At 52.7% G+C, this 27,992-nt stretch overlaps 1 protein-coding gene across 1 annotated transcript; it reads right to left on the reverse strand.

Moving 5' to 3' along the window:
• Positions 1-132: 132 nt before the first annotated feature.
• Positions 133-25,721, reverse strand: LOC146334256 (inositol-trisphosphate 3-kinase A-like). Its single transcript, XM_084824456.1, has 8 exons — positions 25,634-25,721; positions 20,255-20,773; positions 7,327-7,411; positions 6,370-6,583; positions 5,073-5,277; positions 4,798-4,899; positions 2,612-2,683; positions 133-1,443 (listed from the first exon to the last, which is right to left on the reverse strand). The coding sequence occupies exons 4-8, from the start codon at positions 6,504-6,506 to the stop codon at positions 1,204-1,206; spliced, it is 756 nt and encodes a 251-aa protein (XP_084680582.1). The 5' UTR covers positions 6,507-6,583; positions 7,327-7,411; positions 20,255-20,773; positions 25,634-25,721; the 3' UTR covers positions 133-1,203.
• Positions 25,722-27,992: the final 2,271 nt, after the last annotated feature.

Below are 27,992 nucleotides of genomic sequence, written 5' to 3' on the forward strand. Positions count from 1 at the left end.
CCCACTGGTTCTCTCTCCACTCCTCCAGGTTTCAGTAATGCCCACTATATCTAGGTTCCGCTTTAAAACCAGGCACTCCAATTTGGCTCAGAGGCTTCTAGCATTTGCATAGAAAGAGGAGGGCGAGGGAAAAACGAGGTGCAACCCAGGAGCAGATGGGATTTTATTGTAGAGCATGAAATGTCAGCATCCGTACACTGTACTGCCCTCCACTAGATTCCAGGCAGACAGCACTGTCCAAGGACACCCCACCCCCATCTTGTGCCTACGGAGCAGCCCTCCCCAACTGGGCCTTTTGTACTTCAACTCCCAGCATTCCTGTGCATTGGCCAGGCTTGCTGAGGCTGCTGGGCACTGAAGTCCAAAACATTCTGGAGGGCACCAGGTTGAAGAAAGCTGCTGGACAGCTGAGGTTTCCAACATGCGCCTACGGACTCCTCTCTTGGTGCCCGGCAGGCTCCGTCTCCTGAGCTTCCTTTCATTTGTAAAGATTTGTTAAATTAATATTTTTTTTTAACTGGGGGGCTGCCAAGCAAAGTTCTGCCCTCCGGCACCATCTTTAATCAGGTTCCAAGGAATGATTTTCTATTCTGGAGCTCAGACCCCAACTTCTGCTTTGTCCTTCAGTTTCTTGGGCAAGCTGGCTTTTCTTTGAGTCTCAGCATTTTGCCTTCTGGCAAGTTAAGAGTTTTTACCTGGCCGTGCCCTCCATGGCAGCTAGATTACAAATGGACAATCCCCCTCCCACATGGTAGCTCTTTTGGGAGGGGCGCCTATGGCACTCTTGAAACTCCAAAGGGACCCACTGACTCAGCAAACAGAAGTGGGCAAAGGGTGAGGAGTGACCCATTGGACAGCGCAATTGTGGGATTGGGGAAGGCAATCCCAAGGGAGAAGTAGAGGAACTCCTAGGGTTCCCTCTGGCTGTGACGTCGGTCCCCACCATTTTCCAACACGTGCCGCAAGAACTGGATCCCAGTCCTGATCAGGGTGCCAAGCACTTGAACTCTGCTGCTTCGGGAAATCCGAGATCAACAGATCTCCCTGGGGCACTGCTCTGCGGCGTGCTTGTCACCATGGTTAGCACGGCCTTGGGCAGCCCAGCCTTGTGGGCCGCAGAGTCCCTCTCTACTCCTTCAGGCTCCAGCCAGACTGGCCCAGCGGGCTGTCCACTCCTCTCCCTGGGATGGAGGTCCGGCAAGCTCAAGAGTGGGCCGGGACCAACTTTTGCCCCTGAGCTGCCTTACGTAGGGTCGCCTGCACGGTCTCGATGAGATGCCGCAGCCCAATCAAGTAGCCATCCTCGTGGTTTCCGTGGCTCCAGGCCACATCGTGGTGCAAGAGGCAGTTCACAGGAGTGGGCAGCGTCTTGCCAAAGTCAATCATCCAGACGCTGGCTTGTCCCTTCCGGTCATGGAGGAAAAGCAGGGAGCTGCCGATCACCTGAGTGAGAAAAGGGAGGAGGGGCTGTTCGGTAAGCTGAGGATGGGCCTCGGAGGGCCAGGAACGGGGCAAGGGTTTTGCCCTCTGATCTGGAGCTGCACGGACACCTCTCTGGGTATCCGCCACGCTCCCTGCCTCGCCAGATTTTTATTTGATTTTTTAAATATATATTTTCTTAAAATTTGAACTGGAAGTTTGGCATGCTGCCAAGCAAAGTGCTGCCGTCCAGCGCCATCTTTAATTGGGTTCAAAAGAGCAGTTTTGTATTTATGAGCTCAAAAGCCACCTCTGCCTTGGACTTCGGTTCTTGGGCAAGTTACTTTTCTTTCAGTCTCACCCATTGCATTCTGGGCAATGAGTGCTTTGTGACCGGCCACACCCACCCTGGCAGCCATTTTATGAACAGGCAAGCCCCCCTTTGCCCTGGCAGCCGTTTTGTGAGAGCACCCAGGACACTCTTAAACTTCAAAACGTGCCCACTGACCCAATAAGATGGGGGACCTCTGCCTTTGAAAGACCAGGTTGTCCACCCACGCAGTCACCTATTTTCTATATATAAAATCAAAATGTAAATTTTTAAAATTCCAGACTGTTGAAAACTGAATTTTGAGAGAGACTTTTGAAAAGCCAAAACTGAAGTATTGCGCTATGTGTTGGGGTGGGGGAGGAGAGGCAACAGTGTGCATAATTAGAGAAAACACAAAACCTGCACTTTTGAACCCAAATTAAGATGGCGCTGGAAGCCAGTGTTTCACTTGAAGATGGCAACCTCCCAGTTAAAAATAATAATTAAAAACACATCTTAAATAGAATGAAAACCAGGAGGGGCAGGGAACCGGGTGGACAGTGTCTCTGGAACTCCCAGCATCCCCCAGGGGCACCGTGTTGAAGACTCCAGGCCTAAAGGAAAAGCCCATTTTTCCATATCTTGCTTTTAGCAGCCAGAAATGGAGGGGGCGAAAGGTGCCATCCTATGCGTGTTTAGACAGGAAAATTGTAGGACTTTTTTCTGTCTAAGCATGCACAGGATTGCTCCCTAAGAGGGTTTTTTAGACAGGCATTTCTGTGGGATGAAATCGTGACATTCTGCAGACCTGAAGCCCACACTTCCCTCTCCAGACCCCTGAGTGTACGTCTGCCCCCCGGGAAAAGGGGACTTGGGTCTCACCTCGTGGGTCTTGAAGAAGGTGGATTCCTCCATGGTTTTCTGCATACTCTCCAGGCGGGCCAGATAGGTGCTCTGCAAGGCAAGGCGAAGTGTTGAGGCGGAGTAAGGAGCCGTCACCCCATCAAGGCCAGGAACCCCATATCGACACCCATTTCCGCCCCTTGCTAGAACAGGCCCTGGCTAAATGTGGGGTGGAGATCCTCCCCTGCTAGGACTAAACTAGGACTACAAGTCCTGGTAAACGTTAAAGCAGCCTTCCCCAACCTGGTGCCATCTAGATGTGGCTGGGGGATGCTGGGCATTGTAGTCCAACACACCGGGACAGCACCAGGCTGTCAAAGGCTGCTTGAAATGGATTCTTCTGCCACCAGCTGCAACAACAGACTGGAAAAGACAATGATGTGAATCTGCAATAGCCACAGAACAACAGCGCACATGGGCAGATGGGGGTGACGTCTCCCTGGTCCAGCTCGGTGGCGGTCAGCACCAGCGATGTCATTGATGCATCCAGTGGAGGCTGGGGGTCCAATGTCAGGGGAGCGGTGAATCTGCTCTGGGTTTCAGTCAGAACCAGTTAGAACTCTAAGAGAGCTATCCCCTCTGAGTTTCAGTCAGAACCAGTTAGAACTCTAAGAGAGCTGTCCCCTCTGAGTTTCAGGCAGAACCAGTCAGAACTCTAAGGGAGCTGTCCCCTCTCAGTTTCAGAACCAGTCAGAACTCTAAGGGAGCTGTCCCCTCTGAGTTTCACCAGCCAGAACTCTAAAGGAGCTGCCCGCTCCAGGTTTCAAGGTGCTTCACAACTTGGATAGCTCCTTTAGAGTCCTGACAGGTTCTGCCTGAAACCCGGAGCAGATTCACTGCCCCACTGATATCGGAGCCCCCAGCCGCCACTGGATTCATCCCAACTCTCCCGCGTTTGGCGCAAAGAAAGCTCCCTTAGCCATTCTGCGCTAGCCTAGCCGTTAAGAAACTCACGGTGTCGTGGACAGAGCAGCCTTCCCCAACCAGGTGCCCTCTGGACATTTTGGACATCAGCTCCCATCAGCCTCAGCCAGCATGGCCCATGGTCAGGGATGCTGGGCACTGTAGGCCAAAATATCTGGTGGGCTCCAGGTTGGGGAAAAGCTGGGTCAGAGGGTCAGAGCAGGGGAGAACAAGCTCAGACATGAAACTCCCTGGGTGACCTTGGCCAGTCGATACCTCCCAGCCTAACTCACCTCGCAGGGTTGTTGTGAGGACAAAAATGGGGACCAGCTATGGTGTGCCTTCTGCTCCTTGGACGACAAGGCAGGATATAAACATCACAAATAAATAAATGTTTTGAAATGGGAGTGGTGGAGGATTTGGGTTTCTATCATTCCACCTTGAGAAACAGGCAGAATACCACTGTCCCTGCCTTTGTGCAATGGCACAATCTCCTTTTCTTCAATACACCAAACCCTGAGGATTGCTGGGAAGTTTCCATGAAAACAAGCCTTTCTGAAGGGAAGGGGAAAAAATGTTCAAGATGTGAATAGGAAGCAAATGGGGACATGAAGATATTCAGATTCTGGAGTATGATGGGCCAGGATTTATGGCAGTTGTATAGCACTGAACGTGGCAATTTAACACCTCATTGCCTTAAAACGGGTGGGGAACCTCAGGCTCCAGAGACAAATCTGGCTCTTCTGGGGGCCTAATGTGGCCCTTCGGGGCTCCCCCGGTGGCCATGCGTTCTTTCTCTTGTCCCCACCCCTTTCCCCCTGACCAATGATCATTTTGTGGCTTCCCTGCGTTTGTGCAGTTTTTTCCCCATTCTAAAAGGTTGAAATGCCTCTCCGAAGGCTTCTTTACCGGCACGAAGAGCTTCCAACTACAATCGGCGGGGTTGGGCTCTTTAACCCCGCCCCTTTGTCTTTGGCCCCACCCACCACTGGAATGCGGCCCTCAAAATCTTCTCCGGAATGGAATTCGGCCCCAGGGCGAAAGAGGTTCCCCACCCAGCCTTAAATCCATCAACTGGCTTTAAAATATAATTTCCCCTGAACTGTTCCTCAGAACGGAGCTCCAAAATGCACATGAAGATTTGGCCAAATTCTGTTTCAGGTTGAGACTAAGCTCCTAACCGGGGGCAGGGGGAGGGGGTAGCCACCCCTCTCTCTTCCCACCTGCCACCCCCCTCTCTCTTACTCACTCCAAATCCTCACCAGAACGTCCAGGCGGCTTTTGGTGAACGTCAGGAAAATCTCCATAATTTGCTCCTGGCTCCGGATCTGCTTGAAGTCCTTCTGAACAACTCCCCCCTCGATCTGCAGAGACCATTTTGGGGAGACAGGGCTCAGAGAGATATTGGGGGGGGGAGCTGGAGTCTGTGGGAGAAGCGTCGCTCGGTGCCGATTCCGCCCCCTCTGGCCTGGGCATGAACCAGCCCTGCCAGGCTCAGCAGAGGCCCTCCTGCCCCGTCTCCTCCGCTGCCGCTCACCGTGATGCCCTCGATCCGGAACCCGAGGGAGGCGCTGGAGCTGATCCCCTCCCGCCACTGCATGTACCGAGGCTTGGTGACGGCACCCTGGCAGTGTTCCTGGGCGGTGGGCGCCTGCGGGTCGATCTTCACCATCTTCTGGTACAGGTCCCGGCGTGCTGTTGGCCGTTGCTGGGCCTTGCACAGTTCATCCTCCAGGTATGTCCTGGGCAGAAGCAGAGGGCATGCAAAGGGAGAAAGTGCTGTCACAGTCACGGCAGCCTCGTGGAAGGTCCATAGTTCAGTGGTAGAGGCCATATTTTGCATGTCCCTGGCGTCTCCGGGTAGGGCTGGGAAAAGCTTCTTGAGCCACTATGGCTCAAAATGATCTTGTGAAGCTGGTCAATTTAAGCCACCGTGGTTTGTGGCACGTGCCAGGCACCCATTCCGCTTACGTGGGTTCTGGGTGGTTTGTTAACCACACCAACAACCCACCCTTGCTGGGTTTGGAGGACATGACAACCTATGAGCAGAGGTTGGGTTATGGAATGGGCACCCAGCCCATGCCGCAAACCACGGTGGCTTATTTTTTTATATGTTTTTATTGTAGAATTTTATTGTTTTAAACTGTTTTTATTGTATATTGTACATCGCCCAGAGTGGCTGGGTGACCAGCCAGATGGGCGATTAATAAATTTAATAATAATAATAATAATAATTTAAGCCGCTGTGGCTGAAAATGATTGTGCAAACCCACCCTCTGTCTCCCTCTCTCATAATGCTAGGACCTGGGGTCCTCCCATGAAGCTGATTGGTGGGAGATTCAGGACCAAGAAAAGGATGGACTTCTTTGCGCAGCACATAGTCAAACTATGGAACTCACTGCCACAAGATGCAGTGATGGCCACAAATTTGGATGACTTTCAAAGGGGGTCTGACAAATTCCTGGAGGAGGAGGCTATCAATGGCTACTAGCCCTGATGGCTACATACTACCTCCAGTATCAGAGGCAGGATGCCTATGTGCACCAGTTGCTGGGGAACATGGGTGGGAGGGTGTTGTTGCACTCGTGTCCTGCTTGTGGGTTTCCTATTGGGAGCTGGTTGGCCACTGTGTGAACAGAATGCTGGACTAGATGGACCTGGGTCTGGTCCACCAACGCTCTACTTAAGTTCTCATTTCTTAAACCCTGGAGAGCCGCTGCCAATAGGAGAAGATAAAAGGAGCGGAAGCTGCGCTCTCAAGCTCTGCTTAGCGGGCCACACAGCCCCTTTCCTGGGCCGGGGACTCCCCTTCCCCAAAGGGCTGCTGCTCTGACCTGGTGCCCATCTTGCAGTCCATGATGCTGGGCGTGTCGAGGCCACGCAGCAGGTCGTCCATCTGAATGTAGCATTCGCCGCCCAGGTTCACCACCCCATGGTAGGCGGGCACAAAGGGACACAGGACGTCGGCCATCAACTCAGACAGACAGGCGTCTTCCACCGCACTGAACTTCTTCAGGATCTGACCCCCCTCGCTGGGCTTGAAATTGCCTGGAAGGAGGGAAGCAGGGAGGGGAGACAGAAAGAGTTGGAATCCAGCAGCGGAAGGCGGGGAAGGACAGTGAGCTCTCTTTCTAAAATGAGAGGTGCTCAAGCTTGCAGGACTGGCGCCAAGGGTCGGCATGGGTGGGCACCTGCCAAGGGCCCAAACCTAAGCAGGGGCCCACAGACCAGAGCCCCCTGGAGTAGCTCCTCCTCCTCTTCCCCATGGCAACCCGCTTGTTCACCTGCCTCCCACTCCGGCCTGGACAACGGTGGTGGTGAGGAGGAGGAGCACGAGACGCCCTGGCCGACTTGCTCCCCGGCTCCCTGCCTGTCCAGCAAGCAAGCGGCGGCCGTGACGAGGAACAGGAGGAGAAGCAAGAGCAGCTGGGGACAATGGCGGCGAGAAGGCAGGGGGGCTCACTGACAGTGGCTTGCTCGAGGGCCCTCAAAAGCCTGCAGCTGGCACTGTCTGGAAGCTATGCCCTGTAACATGGAAGCCCTGCTTCTTAGTCCCGGGCTGGGCAGAGGGAAATGCACTCTGCACATTCCCAGAAGTAAGCCCTTTATGAGTACTTCACGTGCCAAGTCCAGAACGGCATGCCAGTGGCTCGGAGGAGGCCCATCCCTCTGCTCTGCCCAGAGGCCGCAGAGGGACGCCCGCTTTCTCTGACCCCGCTGCCTCCTCTCTCTGCCCCCCAGGGCCCCGGCCCCCATCTCCCACCCCCTACGTTGCTGTTCTTCGCTTGTACCTTCGTGGCCAGCCAGCTGCACCCAGGAGCTGCGTCTCCGCAGGGACCAGTGCACCACGGTGAAGAAAGTCTTCCAGGACTTGGTCTAGGAGGAAGCCAAGACAGGAGGTGCTGCAAGCCGAGGGCAGAAGGAACTCGGGGCTCTGTGCAAACCACATTCCCCTGAGCGCACGGTTCAGAAGCCTGAGCATCTCCAGTTTCCAGCATTCGGAAGACAGGCTCGTGCCTGGTAATCTCCCACTGACCAGCAAGAGCTCGGTTTCTCCGTCCAGCCCAGCCCAGCTACGTGAAGCCAGCCTATTTGCTTCCAAAAAAATCACTAGTGAACAGACCCAAATTCACACGGGAGGGAGGGAATAGTCCTTGCCTTGATACGGTGAAGGCTGCAAGCAGAGCTCTGCAGCTGTCAGAGCTGGACATGTTGGGCCTCCCCTGTCTGAGTGAATCCATGCCCATTGGCAGCCCCAGGCCCGGACAGCCCTGCCATGGTGGTTCCCTGCAGCCCCGTAAGGGAGGGGTCTGTCCACTCCATCCCCCTGAGGGAGGGCTGCCCCACAGCAAGGTGGGCGGGGGGCAGGCAGAGAACTCTGTCCCTCAGCTTACTAACCTCCTCTGCCTTCGAACTGTATGGTGGCAAGCTGTGTGCTGGTTAGTGTAGCCTCCCCTAGTGACTGGAGATCTCACTTCAGGCTTCAACCACACGGACACATTTAAATGAATTAAAATTAATCAATGCATTTTAAAAACAGCCTAACCTCAAGCAGCACATCCCTAGCGTCCCCCTGGCACACATGCCAAGCTTCAGTTGTCTAGCTTTCCCGGTCTTGGCACTACGGCATGGACAGACAGACAGGCAGGCACACATCCTCTTCTATTATTATAATACGTTCTGCATGCAGAGCTTCGCTAAACCGCTACAGGCTGCACAGGCAAAGTCCCTCGGATGTCCTGAGGGGCTCAGGGTTGGCTCCAGATTTGGGGAGTGCCTGGGCCAAGATGCGCTTGGTGGGCGAGGCCCTCGACTGAGTGAGCCTGTCCCTGCCCGCGCCACTGGGCCCACCGGCTTGCCCCTTCTCTCCTTGGTCCTGTCATTCTTTGCACGTGAACAGCCAAGGGCAGCCAGACGGAAGAGCAGGTCAGGGCGCTCTGGGAGCCAGCAGCGGGTCCCTGCTGAGGCAAGGGGCCTTGGCAGGCACCCAAGAAGGCCGTCCCCGACACCAGACCTGCTCGTACGTGCGAGGGATTGAGAATGGGGGTTTTTTGGCCCAGATTCAGGACTTTGTGAGGGGGGCTGGGGAAGGCCTGCCGGGCAGGCTGCCTCAACCCTTCCCCCCACCCCGCCACACCCCCCTTTTCGGTTCACTGAGCAGTGTCTGTAACCACAGCAAAGGAAGTCCCACGTCGAAGGAAGCCAAAGAGGGAGCGTGTCAAAAGCGGAAGGAAAGGCCTTGCCAAGGCGGGGGAGAAGCCGTGCGCTTAGCAACTCGGGGAAACCTCTGCCAAGGCTTGCCGTGCAAGAGAACGCTCCCCTTGCCTTTTGTGGGGCCGCGTGCACAAAGGTGCAGGCCGTGCAAGCGGTGCATGTGCAATGGGCCCCAGCGAAAGGGCGCAGCCCACGTTTGCATGCACGTGAGGGCTCTGCACAGCTACGGCCACAAAAACAGCGCGAGGCCTCTGCAGAAGCACCCGGGAGCCCCTCGGCCTGTGCGGAGCGAACCAGCCGGGCTGGCGGCAGACACACAGCATCCTGCCGCGGTTCCCCTCTGACGGCAGGGCGTTGCATGTGCAAGCATGCACCTCTGCTGGAAGTTGAGCTGAGCCCGTGCACCTGTCCTTCGTTCATACATCCGCTGGGTGCATGTCGGTGCGCAACTGTGCACTGCAGCCAAATCAGCATGATGTGGGTGCTTTGGAAAGGGACAGCGTCTACAGACATAAGAGTTAACCCTATAGCAGCCCCACAGAGGCCCTGATCCTTCCTCCCAGCTCCCCTCCCCTCCACACATACACAGAATCGCATCAGAAGTCCCTGGAGATGCCAGCCAGCCAGCCAGAGACAGCACAGATCCAGGATGATGAAATCAAGCATGTTTGCAGCCATTTTGCCACGATCTCTTCCCTCCCTGCACTCTTGCTGCCCCAAATCAGGAGATTTTCGCGATTCCAGAGCTCCCGTTTCGGTACAGCCCTGTCAGCGCGAGCACTTGACTGACCGCCATGCGCTACCGCTGGACGAGGTCTGACCGCTGACTTGCAACAGCGTTTCATGCATGTTACGCTCGTTTCAGGCCTTCTTTTTGTCTTACATATATGGCCACAACGAAAGAGGTGATGGTAGAATTATGATGGGGCATTTCAGTTCAAAAAACCAAGTGTTGGATTGGGGGGACAAACTTTGATGTCAAAACTGTTCTTTAAAAAAAAACAAAAAACTCTTCCGGGATCCCAGCTCCACTCTCACGAGTCCAGAGCAAACCCTGCTGTGAAAGCCCATCACAAACCTTTGCAAAAAGTTGGGAGACGAAAGCAGATAGATTACAGCCAGGCAGGTATTACCACCAATTAACCCCCCCCACCACCTCATTGTACTTATTTTGCATACATTTAAGTTTTAATTGAATTGCCACAGATGTACGTTTTCCATTTCTTTGACATTTTAACCCTGCTATTTACATTCTCGCCCAGCCCGGTAGTCTAGTGATCTATTTTCAAATACCGGAACTCATCATGACAGCTTTTTAGCTACAACCCCATAAGAACGTCAGAAGAGCCATGCTGGCTCAGACCCAGGGTGTATCCAGTCCAGCATTCTGTTCACGCAGTGGCCAACCAGCCGCCCACGGGAAATCCACAAACAGGACATGAGTGCAACAGCACCCTCCTGCCCATGTTCCCCAGCAACTGGTATACATATTGCCTCTGATACTGGAGGTAGCACAGAGCCATCAGGACCAGTAGCCATTGATAGCCTTCTCCTCCAGGAATTTCCCCAATCTCCCTTTAAAGCCATCCAAATGTGTAGCCATCATGACATCCTGTGGAAGTGAGTTCCATAGTTTACTTATGCGCTGCGTGAAGAAGCCCTTCCTTTTCTCTGTCCTGAGTCTCCCACCAATCAGCTTCATGGGAGGACCCCGTTGGGTTCTAGGATTATGAGAGAGGGAGAAAAATGTCTCCCTCTCCACCTTTTTTCATACTAGGCATAAGGAGAATCCGTTGTCACACACACACACCCCTCCAAGATATGTTATAGTTCATTTGAATATAAAGATCAGAAAATCAGGATCTATCTATCTATCTATCTATCTATCTATCTATCTCCTGATTTTCTATTATTTATACTCAAATGAACTAAGACTGGTTAAAAGCTCCTTCATTAAAAAAGACATCCAAAACAAACAAGCCACTAATAAAATCTTACAATTATGTTTACAGGCCATGACTGCATCCCTACGTGGAATTCCCTAGGAGGTGATTCCTTTGGACTTGCAGGGGTTCAGCTTGTAAAACATACTGAACTTTAACCGAAGATCTTCAGCCACATTTAGTTCTTGAATGAGAACTGCTAACCATCTTGCAAAGACCTGGGTTGCCGTTTAAACTGCTTGCACGAAGAGGGAACCCCATCCAAGGAAAGGAGACAAGATTATTTGTCCTCATTCTCTGACTTCCTTGACGCGAATCTGTCGCAAACAATAGTAAAACCGGAAAGCCCCATTCACTTGCCAGAGCAAGGTGGAGTCCGTCAAAAAGTCCCAGACCTGCACGCCCTTGAATTGCCCTTCCGCTAACACCCCACAGATCAAGGAACGAGATCTGCTTTCCAAAGTCCAAATTCTTCCTTGCAGATTCGGGCAAATACCTGTTAACATGGGGACGTAATGTATATCCCTTTCCCATATAATCCTGCCAACTGAGGATAAAATTCCATACCACTGCTGAAGGGGACTCTGGCCCACGGAGAAGTCTGCCTGCTGTAGCAGGCTAACACGGCTACCTCTCTGGAAGCCAGAAACGCCACACGCTCATCCAGTGGGTCAAAGTCCAGCCCCCTCAAATGACCACCCAGAGACTGGAAGACGATGACGGCATCAGACACAAACTCCATTTTATTCCTGCCACCATGTTGGTGCTAGGAGTTTAAAATGCAAAGCTGCACATGCTCAGAGGATTTCTATTTTACTGTTAATCGGGGCTGGCAAACAGTTTTGTTGTTACGGCTCCAACATATCAGGAACGTAGACGCAGTCGTAAAGCACGGGGGGCCATTGTGGGGCAGGGGAGAGAACAGAGATGGGACAGCTGTGCTTCGCAACTGAAGTAATGCCTATGGCTGTCTCAAAGCGAGCCCCATAAGACCATGACACCCAGGGCCTAAAATGACTTCACTACATTGCCGCTCAGCCACACGCACACGCAGCCCTGTGACCCCTACTAATTGGTTCAGGCCCAATTATCCTTGGACGTCCCTGCAATGGCGAGGAGGATGTGTGTGAGGGGAAGCAACCCTAAAATGTTTTGTGTCCTGCTGCCCATTTCTTTACTGGATTTATACCCCGCCTTGCTAGCCAAAAATGGCACTAGAGGCAGCTATCTGCTGGCAAGCTACAGACGGAGGCTTGGGTTATGGGGAAGAGGAAGAGAGACCACTGCAATCGAGAACAGGCCTTGCAGGTGAAAGCCGCCCCCATGGCCCCATAGAGCCATGGGGCAGATTTCTCAGCCCATCAACAGGGTTCTGGCCATCTGAACAAGCCTCGGTGAAGCCTCCCACGTTGGAAGTCCAGAGTCTCCTTGCGTGACCCTTTCTGCCAAAGTGGAGGCAGCATGATGCAGTGGTTAGAGTGTTGGGCTAGGGTTGCGGAGACCCGCATTTTAATTCCCACTCAGCCATGAAGCTCATTGGGTGACTTTGGGACAGTCACTGACTCTCAGCCTAACCTACCTCACAGGGTTGTTATGAGGATAAAATGGAGAGGGGAAGGATCGTGTATGCCACCACGTATGGACAGAAAAAATGCAGGATAAAAATGCAATAATCATAACAATACAACAACAAAGTGAGATAAGCCCAGTTGTCAATAGATTCTGTTGGCTGTGATCCGTGTCGAGGGAGGCCGTCCGTGCTGCAGGAAGTTATCTCCCATCTAGGCCCATTCATGAATGTGTCTTCTACTCGAACCTGCTGCTCTGCAGCTGTGTTGGAGTGCATCTCCCAACATCCCCAGCAATCATGGGCAGTGATCGGGGATGCTGTGCGTTGCAATCCAACACATCCAAGTCCAGCCAGGTTGGATAAGGATGATTTAAAGGACAGGATCAGAGAACTGGGCTTTGATGAACGAAGTCTAAAGATACGGGGCCTTTTCTATTGCAGCACCGAGGCTGTTGCAACACACACAGCTGGCTGAGCTCCCTCCCTTTTGAAGCTTTCAGATGAGCTGTTTACCCTGTTTATATATATTTTTGCCTTGCTTTTAGTCTGTAAAAACCATTCTCTCCCCTTGCCAATTAAGCTTTAGCATCTCATTCTATTTATCCTTGGGTTTATTGTAGATTAACTGGGTTTTTTTTGTTGCGTTTCTTTTGCGTGTGCTTTTATATGAGCCGCTTTGGGAGGTCTTTTTAGTGCCAAGAAGCGAGATACAAATGATGTTATAAATAAATGCGAAAGTCAACAAAGGAGAGCAGAACGTGTTGCGGACGAGAAAAAGAAACGGAAAATAGCAGAGGCGTTGCGAAGAACAACAGCTCTGTGGTTGGGAGGAAACTGAGGCTTTCGCACGGGGGGCAGAAAACGCTTAAGGACAGACACCCCACGAGAGGCAGTTATTCGAAAAAGAAGGATGCACGAAAGACACGAAGTCCTTGTGCTGACCCATTTTAAGTCCAGTTATGGTAACCCCTTTTGCAAGGGTGAGTTCAAACAGGGTCTGAGGTCAGCCCTGGAACAGCATGCCCCTTCCTTGCATAATGTAGCTCTCAACAGTGCTCCTGAGCACGGGCAGAGAGACTCTCTCGCTATCTCCAGCCCACACCCATGGGTTTTGCAGGGAGGAGCCCGACAGCGGGGTGCCTGCAACGACCCCACGTCTCTGTCAGGAGCGCCCTGGCGGCCTCTTTCAGTCTATTTCAATAGCCAACTCAAGACACAGACGAAAGGATTCTTTTCAAGGCTTTAATCCTTTTACAACTTAATGACTCTTTCAGATGCTATCACCAGCGACTAAGAAGGAGCAGCAGAGTAGCCTATGCTCTGGGTTAGGCAGTTAATCCCTGTTTGAAGGAGAGTCACGGGAAGACCCTGAACTTATGGTCTAGGGAGAGATCCTCCCTCTTTCCCTTGGGTCCTCGGGATGCGACCATTGCTTGCGCGCCAAACGAGTGCTGCATCTCCTTTCCGCGCCCTCCATCTGTCATCGCTCCTTGCGTCTGCGCCGAGCGTCCAGCAAGCCCCCCTCCAGCGCTCTCTCACTGCCAGGATCACTATCTCAGGAATGCCAGCAGGAGGAATCTCTGCCAGCTGCTGTGCCTGTGTGGGATGAACGGGCTCCTCTCCCACGGATTGCTGTTCCTCCTCAGAATCAGAACTGCTCTGGGGTTCTATGCGCTCAGTTTCCACCCCGACAGTCTCCTTTGGACAGCAATGGCGGGGGCCGGCTGCGGCAACCCGCATTTTTAAATGCCTCTTTTGGGCAGGGAGAGCGTTACCGACCTGGCGGACGTTGCTTGGTCTTTAGCACAGACTTTTTAAGGGTGGCTGTGATGTGAATCTTCTGGATAGCCCTAGAGGGGTCCCAAAGATGGGAAGGGGCAGGTGGGAGGGGCTTACAAGACTGGAAGGCGTCAAGCACGGAAAATGTCCTGCCAGCAAAAGCGGATGATGCTTTGGAAGGGAGTTCCTCAGAGGCCTTGCCCAGACTTCCCCAAGCTGGTGTCCTCCATGCTGGCTGGGAATGATGGGAGCCGAAGTCCAACACATCTGGAGGAGACCAGCTTGGGGAAGGAGGAATATACCATCCACCGAGCTAATACAAGCCAGTGCTTGAGAGGTAGCAAAGTCCCAGAACCCCGTTTCAGTGCCAGAGCTCAGCCTTCAAACAGATGCCCCTGAGCATGTGCAGAGTGAAGACTATATGCCTCCACACACATGTCTTCTGGCAAGGATGGGCAGACATTATGCTGGTGGGATTGTGTGTGTGTGTGTGTGTGTGTGTTTCCTGGGATCACGAGATCCATCAACACTCAGACATACACGTAGAGACCGAACCACGTTTTCCGAGGAGAAGAACGGATTGGAACTCACAGTCCTTCCATTCTAAGATCCAACCCTAGTTACCCCCAAACTGTCTTCAATTCAGCAATATAATTTGGGGAAGGGGGCAACCATTTTGCTGCCGCTATGGTGAGAAATCCTTCCACTTTTGCAAGGCAGCTAGAGATCCACTAGCATGGGTGCAAAAAAGTGCGGCCCCCCAGCCTTTTCTGGTGGCCCCCAACATCTGCCACCAAAGAAAGGAAGAGGAGGTGGGAAGCACTCTGAACAAAAGGGTCTATGGTTCCTCCCATAGAAGCTTCATTCCTAGAGTGACCTAGGAAGCCATGCTTGAAGGTTCTTGCCAGCTTCCTAAAATGCTGGGGACACTCTAGGAATGAGGCTTCTGGGGCAGGAACCATAGAGCCCACTCATAGAGCATTTGTGGGGGGTAGGGCAGCAACAGGTTGAGGGGGCCGGAGAGGGGGCCTCAACTCCTCAATGCTAAGACATGGGCTGTCGTTGCAAGACCAACATCTCTAGCTGCTGGTGTGTGCATCTCTGCACGTGGTCCGGCCCCCGACACCCGATGCAGTCCTCAGGGCTGAAAAAGTTGTGCGCTCCTGCACGAAAGGTCCCAGGTCCACCTTCTGCCCACCCCTGACGTATGGGACATGTCTTGGTTTGGCAAGGGAAGGACAAGGCTTCCACGGTGGAGCTTTGTCACCTCGCTTTTTGAGAAGTGTAGCTCTCCAAAGGTATACCCGGTCCACACCAGAGGCAGACCTGAGCTGGGGCAAAGAGCCCAGAAGGTCCCAGGTTCGATCCCCAGCATTTTGGGAAAGACCTTTTCCTGCTTAAGACCTTGGATAGCCGCCCACAGTCACAGCAGAAAATGCCGGAACATCAGAGGCTGCCTTATACCCTGGGTCCATGTAGTCCAGCATTGTCAGCACTGACTGGCAGCAGCGGCTCTCCAGGGTTTCAGGCAGGGCTTTTCCCAGCCCTGCCTGGAGATGCCAGGAATTGAACCTCAGACCTTCTGCATAGAAACCGTGTGCTCTACCTCTGTGCTATGATCCTTTCCCTAAAAATAAGGGTTCTAGTCCTCATGATTCTAAATAAAGGGCTGATTTAAATAAGGAAATAGAAAGCCGACTCAGTAGAAAGCATGCGTCCATCTAGGCCAGTACTGTCAACACTGACTGGCAGCAGCAGCTTTCCAGAGTTTCAGGCAGGAATTTTCCCAGCCCTACTTGGAGTGCCGGGAATCGAACCTGGGACGTTCTACCTGCAAAGCAGGGGCTTTGCTGCTGAGCTCCAGCCCTTCCTGTCCCTTCTGACGCAGTATAATGCAACTTCCTCTATTTCCATTTAAATCAGCCCTTTATTTAGAATCATGAGGACTGGAATCTTACTGTACTTTCAGGGGACGTGCCAGAGTGCCTGCTTTGCAGGCAGAAGGTCCTTGGCTTGATCTTTGGCATCTCCAGGTAGAAGGGGATGCGAAAGACCCTTCTCGGCCTGAGGCCCTGCAGAACCGCTGCTACTCAGAGCAGGCAATACTTGGCTGGATGGTCAAGCAGTTTAACACAGTGCAGCTCCTCATGTCTTTATAAGGTCGCAGGTCATGTTCTAGAATTCTGCACCACCAGTGGAGGCTGGCGGGTCCGATGCCAGTGGGGTGACGGCTCCGCTCCAGGTTCCAGTCAGAACTCTGAAGGAGCTCTCCAAGGTGAGCGCCTTTCAAGTTCTGACTGAAACCCGGAACGGATTCTCCGCTCCATCTGACATCGCCACACCCTCCACCGTACACCACACACATAACTCGGGTCAAACCACAGGATGCACAACAGTGGTTCCCAGAACAGAGGCCCCCCCGGAACAGAACCTGGCCCCTGACAGCAGCAGGCGAGTGCCAGCCCTGCGGAGGAACTGCACCCCACGCAGACCGAGTGCCCAGGGCAGGTCCCGGCTGCTGACTCGGTGGAAGGTTTTGCTCGTGGGCTGGAAGGGGATTCCCACGCAAACAGCTAGCGGGCCTTCGGGGCGGGCGCTTCCGCCGTTGGCAGGCGGCCTCTGTTCGGAGGGCTCTCTGGCCCGGGTCCGGCAGAAAGGTAGAGAACGCCAAGAAAGGACAGCGGAGCAGGGGCCCCTGAGCTGCCCCTCGACATTCGACGTGCCTGGACAGCAGAAGGAGCAGTGGGCACTCAGCTCCCCTGCCCACCACCTTCCCCACTACGGGGACATGTACTTCACTAGGGTGAGATTTATTGTGTCTCTCTGTGAATTAGTGATTGTTTCTAAATTTCATCTAGATACACAAATTAGCGCACACGCACACATGCATATTAAGAACATAGGAAGAAACATGCTGGATCAGACGAAGTGGTCCACATCACTACCAGATGGTACTACTAAGTGATACTACTACTACCACCATGTGGTCTACCAAGTGCTACTGCTACTAAGTGATCCTTGTTGTTGTTCAGTCGTTCAGTCGTGTCCGACTCTTCGTGACCCCATGGACCACAGCACGCCAGGCCTTCCTGTCCTGCGCTCTCTCCCGGAGCGTGCTCAAGTCCATATTCATTGCATCGGTGATGCTATCTAGCCATCTCATCCTCTGCCGTCCCCTTCTCCTGTTGCCTTCAGTCTTTCCCAGCATCAGGGTCTTTTCCAGGGAGTTTTCTCTTCACATTTGGTGGCCAAAATATTTGAGCTTCAGCTTCAGGATCTGTCCTTCCAATGAGCACTCAAGGTTGATTTCCTTTAGGATGGACTGATTTGACCTCCTTGCAGTCCAGGGGACTCGTAAGAGTCTTCTCCAGCACCACAGTTCGAAGGCATCAATTCTTCGGTGCCCAGCCTTCCTTATAGTCCAGCTCTCACAGCCATACGTTGCTACTGGGAAAACCATAGCTTTGATTAGACGGACCTTTGTTGGCAAGGTGATGTCTCTGCTTCTTACTATGCTGTCTAGGTTGGCCATAGCTTTCCTCCCAAGGAGCAAGCCTCTTTTAATTTCATGGATACAGTCACCGTCTGCGGTGATCTTGGAGCCCAAGAAAGTAAAATCTGTCACTGCTTCCATTTCTTCCCCTTCTATATGCCAGGAAGTGATGGGGCCAGATGCCATGATCTTAGTCTTTTTAATGTTGAGTTTCAAACCAGCTTTTGCACTCTCCACTTTCACCCTCAACAAGAGGCTCTTTAGATCCTCTTCACTTTCTGCCATTAGGGTGGTATCGTCTGCCTATCTGAGGTTGTTGATAATTCTCCTGGCAATCTTAATTCCGACCTGTGATTCATCCAACCCGGCGTTTCTCATTATGTACTCTGCATATAAGTTAAATAAGCAGGGCGACAATATGCAGCCTTGTCATACTCCTTTCCCAATTTTGAACCAATCAGTTGTTCCATGTCTGAGTGTTACTGTTGCTTCTTGACCCTCGTACAGGTTTCTCAGGAGACAGGTAAGGTGGTCTGGTACTCCCATCTCTTTAAGAATTTGCCACAGTTTGTTGTGATCCACACAATCAAAGGCTTTAGCGTAGTCAATGAAGCAGAAATAGACGTTTTTCTGGAATTCCCTTGCTTTCTCCATGATCCAGCGACTGTTGGCGATTTGGTCTCTAGTTCTTCTGCCTCTTCGGAACCCAGCTTGTACTTCTGGTAGTTCTCGGTTCACATACTGCTGAAGCCTAGCTTGTAGGATTTTGAGCATAACCTTGCTGGCATGTGAAATGAGCACAATTGTATGGTAGTGACAGATTTTGTTTTCTTGGGCTCCATGATTACCGCAGACGGTGACTATAGCCATGAAATTAAAAGACGCTTGCTCCTTGGGAGGAAAGCTATGGCAAACCTAGACAGCATAGTAAGAAGCAGAGACATCACCTTGCCGACAAAGGTCCGTCTAATCGAAGCTATGGTTTTCCCAGTAGTAATGTATGGCTGTGAGAGCTGGACTACAAGGAAGGCTGAGCGCTGAAGAATCGATGCCTTCGAACTGTGGTGCTGGAGAAGACTCTTACGAGTCCCCTGGACTGCAAGGAGGTCCAATCAGTCAATCCTAAAGGAAATCAACCCGGTCTGCTCCTTGGAAGGACAGATACTGAAGCTGAAGCTCAAATATTTTGGCCATCTAATATGAAGAGAAAACTCCCTGGAAAAGACCCTGATGCTGGGAAAGACTGAAGGCAAAAGGAGAAGGGGACGGCAGAGGATGAGATGGCTAGATAGCATCACCGATGCAATGAATATGGACTTGAGCACGCTCCGGGAGAGAGCGGAGGACAGGAAGGCCTGGCGTGCTATGGTCCATGGGGTCACGAAGAGTCGGACATGACTTAACGACTGAACAACAACAACTACCACCACCATGTGGTCCTACCAAGTGGTACTGCGACTAAGTGGTCCTACTACCAAGCGGTCCTACCACTAAGTGTTACTACTACCAAGTGGTACTACTATAACCAAGCAGTCCTACGAAATGGTCCTACTACTACTACCAAGTGGTACTACCAGTTGGTACGTCCACCTCCATGTCGCTACCAAGTAGTCCATCTAGTCCAGCATTCTGTTCACACAGTGGCCAACCAGCTGCCCGCGGGTAAATCACAAGCAGGACAGGAGTGCAGCAGCACCCTCCCGCCCATGTGCCCCAGCATCCTGCCTCTGGTACTGGAGGTAGCACAGAGCCATCGGGACCAGTAGCCATTGAGAGCTTTATGCTCCAGGAATTTGTCAGTGAACATTCAGCTGAAATGTCTCCGTCTGATAGCCAATTTCCGTACAGGGGCTGCCCCCTGCTTACGCCCTCACGCGTCCCCACTTTGTGGCTGGGATTACGTGAGTTGGGAAAGGTGCTAGTGGGTGCACAGGCTGCCTCACTTCAGGGAGTTGCGCCACATGGCCTTTCGCTGGGCCTGGCTCACAGGTGCAGGGCTCACTTTGCCTGCGAAAGGTCCCAGCTTCAATATCCAGCTCAGATGGGGAAAAACACCCGTCTGAAGCCCTGGAGAGCTAGGCAGACGCATTGCCTGACCCGGCACATAGCTTCCTACATTTCAGAGACTGACTGTAGCTCGGGGTAGAGCACCTGCTAGAATTCCGGGGTCCCCATACCTTTTGGGTCCGTGGGCACATTAGGAATGCTGCGAGGGCGTTGTGGCCACTCTCACAAAATGGCTACCACGGGAGTGGAGGGCTTTTCCCTCTACAAAATGGCTGCCCTGGGGGGCACGGGTGGTCACAAAACATTCATTTTCCAAAAGGCAAGCTGAGGGGAGTGTAAGGAAAGGGACTTGTCCCCAAACCCAAGGACAAGGGCTCCGGGCTCCAAAACACAGAAACACTCTTTGGCACCCAAACGAGGATGGTGCTGGAGGGGGGCACTAGGTTCTGCAGCAAGCCAGCCTCCCCGTTAAAAAAAATCTTAATAAAATACAAATTGGGGTCAAGGGGGAGGGAGCCTGGCAGGTGCCAAGAGGGGTCCCACAGGGGCCACGTTGGAGCCCCCACTGCTAAATGGGCTGAAAGACCGACTTGCTGCAGGGCGGCTCCCTCTGCGCTGTTTTCAAGGCAGCTCCCTCCTCTGCTCCCCACCCAGCAAGGGGACACGATTCACTTACCCACCACCTTTCACCCCCCCACGCGCCGCCATCTCACCTTCCGCAGCACCCGCTTCTTCTCCAGCAGGCTCTTCTCCTCCGCATCGCTGAAGACCTCGTCCGACTCCTGCGATGACCCGGCCAGCAAGGAACAGGCGGACGAGCCGGAGATGGAGCGGTTGGGAGGAAAGCCGGGCCCCTGGCTTCTTCCAGCAGTGGCTGGGGGCCCCCGTGGCTTGCTGGGCTGCGGATGGGCAGCCGTGCAAGACGGCAAGTCCTGGAGTCCTTGCAGGCCATTGCTCGGGGAGACCCCAAAGGGGGGCGATGCTGCCCTCCCCCCCGCCGATCCCCTTGCCGACGCTTCGGATGCTTCCAAGGGATCCAGCGCTGCTCTTGAGGCCGCCCACCTCTCCGGTGCTGTATGTTCAGCTAGCGCCACAGAGGAAGTGGGAACCCACTCCAGGGTGCTGTAACCTTCCAGGCCTCCAGAAATCACTCAGACCCCTTGGAGATCTCTCTTCGGCTCTGGTCGGGGAAGGTTAGCCACGTGTTGCTTCATCCAGTTTTCTGTAAAGAGCTGCAGAGGGTGGGTAAAAACGTAAGAGCGCTGCTGGATCAGACCAGGGTCCATGCAGTCCAGGATTCTGTTCACACAGTGGCCGACCAGCTGCCCACGGGAAACCCACAAGCAGGACAGGCGTGCAACAGCGCCCTCCCGCCCACGTTCCCCAGCAAATGGTGCACGTAAGCATACAGCCTCTGATACTGGAGGTAGCACAGAGCCATGAGGACTAGTGGCCATTATAGCCTTCTCCTCCAGGAAGTTGTCCAACCCCCTTTTAAAGCCTTCCAAATTGGTGGCCATCACTGTATCTTGTTGAAGTGAATTCCGTCGTTTGACTCTGCGCTGTGTGAAGAAGCCCTTCCTTTGATCTGTCCTGAATCTCCCACCAGTCATGAGATGACCCTGTTGGGTTCTAGGATTTTGAGAGAGGGAGAAAAAGGTCTCCGTATCCACACTCTCCACACTGTGCATAATTTTGTACACCTCTCTCATGCCTCCCCTGACCCTCCTTCTTTCCAAGCTGAACAATCCCAGCTGTTGTAACCTTTCTCTCATAGGGGAGATGTGCCAGACCCTTGACCATTTTAGTTGCCCTTTTCTGCCCTTTCTCCAGCTCTACAATATCCTTTTTTAGGTGCGGCGATCAGAACGGTACACGGTGTTCCAAGTGTAGTTGCACCGTAGATTTGTATACGGGCAGGATGACCTTGGCAGTTTTATTCTCAATTCCTTTTCTAATTATGCCTAACATGGAATTTGCCTTTTTCACAGCAGCCCCACACTGGGTGTTATTCTCAAACAGCCGTCCCCAGTGAGGTGCCCTCCAAATGACTTGGATTACAGCCCTAATGGTCCCCAACCAGCCAAGAGGGAACTAGTGAAAAAAAACCAAATGTTTTTATGTTGGATTTGTCATCTGTTTTTGATGTTGTGTACACCTGGGTCCCTGTGGAGGAAGGGCAGTTTATAAATTTAGGAAATAAATACACAAAAACAAAGAATATTACAGTATAACTGTGTTCGCCTTTTGTTTACAAATTTAAGGATGAAGCAGGACAGACATAGAGTGACTGTTTTAGTTGTTCAGATGTTTTAATACATTGGCATGAGGTTTCATGGGTTACAATATGTTTCACTTATAGCATCTAGAAGTGGACTGTAACCCATTAAAGCAGTTTGTCTGTATGTGTGCTAAATGCACTCCTATGCATGTTTAGACAGCGATGAATCCTACAACTCCCAGCATTCCCCAGCCAGCACAGCTGGCTGGGGAATGCTGGGAGCTGTAGGACTTTTTTTGGTCTAAACTTCCATAGGATCACACCCTTAATCATTAAATTTAGAAATAAATAGTTCAGGAAATGATGAATTAAAGGGTTGGTAGCAGGGGAAGCAGGAATCACACCAAAAAGAGATCTTTGCTGATTGAAGGCTAGAGTCAGGATAACATTAAAGGGCAGGTAGCCGGAAGAAGCCAGAGCCACTTTATTTTATTTTATTTATTTATTAAATTTATTAATCGCCCATCTGGCCGGTCACCCAGCCACTCTGGGCGATGTACAAAGTATATAATAAAACAGTTTGAAACAATAAAATTCTACAGTAAAAACACCATATTTCTAAAAATACCCACCCTAAATGCCTGCCTGAACAACCACATTTTTAATGTGCGGCGGAAGCTCATTAAAGAGGGAGCATGGCGGAGTTCCCTAGGGAGGGAGTTCCACAGAGTGGGGGCCACCACAGAGAAGGCCCTCTCCCTCGTCCCCACCAGTCTAGCTGTCCTGGCTGATGGGACAGAGAGAAGGCCATCCGAGGCTGATCTTGTTAAGCGGCCTGTCTGGTGTTGCTGGAGGCGCTCCTTAAGATAGGCTGGGCCGGAACCATATAGGGTTTTAAAGGTCAAAACCAACACCTTGAATTTGGCCCCGAAAACAACTGGTAAACACTTTAAACCCCAAACACGGAGACCTTTCCTGACATTGGGCCTTTAATTAATGGTTTCCTCCATTTGTTCCCTCTTGGCCACCAGCATGATCTATTTTCTTGTTAGCCGCTTTGAGCTTCTCTTGGGAAGGAAAAACAGGTTATAACTTAATCCATAAATGAAAATAATAATACGTTATTGAAACCAGCCTTTGTTTTATTGTTCTTTTTAAGATGTATTTTACATCAGGGCAACCGTACTTCTGCAAAAAATGAAACGCATCACATTTCAGCACAAAAATGAAATCAGATTATGCTTTTAAAGGCAAAATGCCAGCTTCAGGGGAGGGGGAGGACCACATCCTAATACAGGGAAGGGCAACTTCCAGAAGTTTCGGCCTACAGCTTCCATCACCATTGGCTATGCTGGCTAAGGCTGATGGGAGCTGTAGGCCCAAACATCTGGAGCACTGCGTGTTGCAGCGCAAAAAGAAAATGCAGGCCACGCAACACAGAAAGGCACCACCAGCCAGGTCACCGCCTGCCTCATAGACCACTTTTCCCTTCTACTCCTGTATCAACAACAGCACTGCCCACATCGCCATGACTGAGCAGGGGATGTATGGGAGCGATGTGGCTAAACGCAGGGGGATTCGGGGAGCGGGGCTTGTGGGCTGAACCCTGCCCTCCCCCCTGTCCTCCATAACTTGAGCTCTGCTTTTAAGGCAAGCTAAAAATCAAAATGAGCGGCAGTCTCCCCCGTCTGTGGAGGGGGGGATGGTTCCGCAGCTGCACGGTTATCCTGCTATGGCTGAATCAGACTCAGCCCTAGAGCAACTTGTGGGGCCGTCCAAAAGGCAAGCCGGACTCTGTGGGGCCGTCCAAAAGGCAAGCCGGCGAATGGTCATGCGCAAACCTTCCAGACCGGGATGGGATCAGGCAAAGCCAGGAGTGCTCCAGACCTAAGCAGAGGTCAAAGCGCAGTTAAGCAGGAAGTTACCATAGCCCAGAAGCAGAGTCAAATAGGAGTCCCAGGTTCAGTAGCACAGAAGGTCAGTCACAAGGCAAGGTCCAGAAAGCATGGTACAAGGTGCAGGAGCTGATGAACGATGTTGTTCCAGCACTGGCTAAGCTGAAACTGAAGGCTTCCATAGTCAGAGCTTTCTGAGCCCCACCCAGGGCTCAGCTGCAGCGTGTTACAGGCCCTCTGGCAAAAGTCCTATTTGGGAGGAGATCCTTGCTCCAGAGGAGTCCTCCTTTGTAATCGAGCACTTCTCCTCAGAGAAGCCCTTCTGGCCGGCCTCTTGAAGCGGCAACGCTCTCAGGGGCTAGGTGGCTGCCCAGCCTCTGCCTCAGAAGAGGAACTCCCCTCCTCCCGCAGGGATCTGCTCAGAGGGCCAAGGCTCCCCCAGATCTCCCAAGACGGGTGGCTCCTCAGCACTGTCTGTCTCTGGGAGCTTCAGCTCCTCCTCAGAGGAGGATTCCTCTGGCAGGGGTATGACAGGGCTCAAGCTCACACCTTCCATGCAGCAGGTGTCCAGTTCAATTCCCAGGTAGGCCTGGAAGGTTCCTGCCCCGCAGTGAGGGGACCCGGAATGGGGGAGGTGTGCTCCTCCAGATATTGTTGGGCTGCAACTCCCATCAGCCCTAGCCAGCATAGTCCTTGGTCAGGGATGATGGGGGTTGCAGTGCAACCACATCTAGAGCAGAGCTGGGGAAGCTCAGTTCCCGGCGGGCCACATTCAGCCCTCTGGAGTTCCTGGAGCCACACCCTTTCCCCCAACCACCCATCGGCTGGTGGCTTCCCAGGTTTTATGAAGTTTTTCCCTGTTCTAAAAAGTCAAAATGCCTCTCCTAAGGCTTAATTACAGGTGGGAAGGGCTTTGGCCTGGCCCCCTTTGCTCTTGGCCCTAGCCACTGCTTGAATACAGCCCCTGGGAGTGTCTCCGAAATGGAATTCGGAGAATCCACACCTATCAGATCTAGAAGACCGCACATTCCCCCATTCCTGGGGTAGCCAGAACCAAGCCAGATGGGGCGGACCAAGGACCGGACCCCATCTAAGAGTTCCAGGACGCTGCACCCCTGCATGCGACCCATGACATGGCCCAGCTGTCTGCCATCACAGCACTGGCTCCTGCAATAACCCCATCAACGAACAGGGCCATTTTCACTTGAGATTGTATACGCACGCGCAGAGTGGCTTTTCAATACATATGGGGCTTGCACTGGGGGGGGGGGTAGCCCCCCAAAGCACCCTCAGAGTGTGTTTTATTTTTCCTAAAGGGGGTCCTTTCTTTTGATCCATCAGTCTCATTTTGGGGAGAGCGGGGACGAGTGGGGGATGGCGTGTGCTGCCAGAAGCCCACCCTTTCCCCTCCTCGCCCTGCCCTCCCCCTGAACCCCTGAAATGTGAGGACTGCTTCTCCTGCTGACACTAACTGGGCAGTTACTGAGGGAAAGGCACTCTGCCCACACCCTGAGGTGCTCTCGTCCTGCTGCAGGGACATCTAGGCATGGAGAGAAAAGAGGTCCTGGCAGTGACAAAGCCAGCAAATGAGGCCACGCAAGGGCAGCCAGAAGCGTGCCCCCCCATCCAGTCGAGCCCCGAACCTCCTCCAGGTCCATATCTGTGGGTGCTAATGCATGTTTTGTGGGCTCATTCGAGAAGCATGCAGGGGCAAGGTCACCCAGTGAGTCAGAACTGCATGGGCGAGAGAGAGAGAAAGAGAGAGAGAGAGAGAGAGAGAAAGAAAGAACATTGCAGGAGGCAGTGTGGAGCCCAGCACCCAACAGACAGACCCCACCCCGTCTTTACTGCGCCCCCCTCGGCACCTAAAGCCCCCAGTGGGAGCCTCCGCTCTGCTCTGACCGCTAGGCCGCACTCCTCTCTTCCTCTGCGGGTTCCCTCCAGCCCCACACGCAGCCCCCTCCCCAAATCCTCACCTGGAGAGCACGGGCTGAGCTGCGGGGGCGCCGGCCGTGCGACCCCCATCCTGGCCCCGCGTTTCTGGCTTGCGGAGCACGGAAAGGCGGGGACCGGAGCTGCGGGCGAGGGAGGAACAGCTGACGGAGCTGCCCCCGCGGGGCAAGGCTGGTCTCGTGCTGCCCCCTGAAGGCCACGGGCGGGACTGCACGGAACCCCGGCGGCGCGACGCGGGGCAGAGCGAAAGGGCACCCTGGGCATGTGCGGAGCGCCTCTCAGCCAGGGCTGCCGCTTCTTCGACCCCCCAGTTCAGCTGGGGTTAAACAGACCAGGCGTGCAGGGAAGGAAGGGTGCTTGCGGTTACTTACCCACGGAGGAGGGGAACCGCATTCTGCCCATGCTCAGGGGTGCTCTCCACTTTAGGGTGTTGTTGCTTGGTGTGTTCCAGGGTTGAGCCCCGACGTTCCCTCCCACACACCGCAAAAAAGAAGGTTCCAAGGAGGCGCTTGTGCTCAAATTGACAGAACGGAGAGACGCAAGCCCGGGAGTGATTTAGAGGAAGCCTGGTGTACTGGTTAGAGCAGGGGCAACCTTTTTGGGCCTGGGGGGACACTGGACATTTGGAAACGCGTCCTGGGCACCAGCACAAATTGCCGTGGGAGGGGTGGCCAGTCACGAAATGTTGGGAGTGCCTCCATTTGATTTTTCTGGTTTTTCTTGCTCCCCCCACCCCTGGATTCTGACTTCCCCCTCCCCCCTTGAGTGCCTCTACCTGTTAAGAGTATCAGACTTAAAACAGGGTGATCCAGGGTTCAAAACTCCATTCAGTCACAAAGCTCAGTGTTTACCCTTGTGCTTGCTGCTGTCGTTCTGCCTAACCTACCTCACAGGTGAGTTGTGAGGGCAAAGTGGACAAAGTAACTCGCAGGGGGTCATTTCATGATGAAGCACCTTTCCTGGCCTGAAGGCGGCGACAATGGCAAGGGCCTTCTTGGTGGCGGCCCCCAATGGTGGAACGGTCTCCCCAGGGAAACCACCTGGCTCCATCATTGTGATCTTTTTGGTGCTGGGTTAAGATCTGCCTCTGCTGTCAGGTATTTGGCAGCATATGATAAGGTTTTTAATTTCTGAGAGTTCTTATCACTGATGGTTAAAATTGTTTAGATATAGATGTGCGCGCGCATGCGTTGTCTCTTTATATGTTTGTATCGAATGGGCTTATCATATACAATTTGTAAGGTTTTTCATCTTTGTAAATCACCCGGAGAGCTGTGGCTGTTGGGCGGTACAGGCTTGTAATGAATGAAATGAATGAAATGAAATGAAATTGTGGCGGCGTCAGGCGAGTGAGTGAGGGGATGAGGAGGCTTTCAAGTGTTCCCGCTATTATTTGTGACAGATTAGCTCATGTTCCAAAGGAGCGCAAGTAGACGCTGAGCCAGTCTCTCTGTAGGATGGGGAGAGGAACCTTTCTTCTTGGGGGCGGGCGGCTGCATTCCCTCAGGGATACTCTGTTGGGGGTCGAAGCCAGTGGTCACTGGGGCAAGAGCCCAAAGTGGGCAAGGCCACTCCGTTTCTCTCTTCCGTTCTCTCATCCGGTTTTCCCTCTCTCTCCCCCACTCATTCCCCACCAAGGGGGCTGCGGGGCTGGGACAGATCGTTCTTACCAGAGGTCTGAACTGATCACTCGCAGAGGGCTTTGAAACTGGGCCAGGGGCCAGGGACGCAAGCTGCCCACCCCTGCTGCAGGACAATGCTCGTTCTGTCATCTTAGCTATGCGCATCAATTGTCATCTTAGCTATGCACATCAGTTGGAGCAAACAGAGGATTCCAATCTAAGAAAAAAAAACCAACAAAAAAAAAACAAGTGTGTGTGTGTGTGTGTGTGTGTGTTCGGAGGCTGGGGAAAATGGTCCTAAAAATTTGAAAGGGAAGAGAAACCTGTCAAAACTGTGGAAAAAGTCACAGCTTAATTGTTTTTTTAAATCCATGTGTTCATCAACATAATAAAATCCAAAGTAAACTCTGTTGAGTTAAACAGGGCTTACGGCTACGTAACTGTGCGTAGGATTGCAGCCTGAGTTCTGTAACTTCATCAGTTCCCATCAGACAATATTTGTGTCGATAAACGCATGTAATATTGTTGTGCTACCATGGTGGAATAGGAGAGCATAGCCGGGTAGTAGAAATTCATGCTTGGCTAAGGAGCCTTTGGGGCTGTTCACACAACACCCTGACCCAGACTCAGTGGCTTAGTGTGGGTTGTTGTTGAACCGTAGTTCTGTGTTGAACTGTGGGTGAGCGTGTTGCCGGAACCCAGGCCATTCTCCGCAGGGTGGCATGTTAACCACCCTGAACAACCCAATGAGAAACCATGG

This window comes from Heloderma suspectum, chromosome 17, assembly GCF_057233095.1.
Source record: "Heloderma suspectum isolate Gila_16-S chromosome 17, 16-S_ref, whole genome shotgun sequence".
NCBI classification, from domain to species: Eukaryota; Metazoa; Chordata; class Lepidosauria; order Squamata; family Helodermatidae; genus Heloderma; species Heloderma suspectum.

What these genes read in the sequence shown, in the direction of transcription:
- LOC146334256 (XM_084824456.1), bottom strand. Translation starts at nt 6,506, where the DNA reads ATGGCCGACGTCCTGTGTCCCTTTGTGCCCGCCTACCATGGGGTGGTG. An exon ending in TCCGGATCGAGGGCATCACG is followed by an intron (nt 4,900 to 5,072) that starts GTGAGCGGCAGC and finishes TGGTCTCTGCAG; the next exon opens with ATCGAGGGGGGAGTTGTTCA. An exon ending in AAAGCCGCCTGGACGTTCTG is followed by an intron (nt 2,684 to 4,797) that starts GTGAGGATTTGG and finishes CTTGCCTTGCAG; the next exon opens with AGCACCTATCTGGCCCGCCT.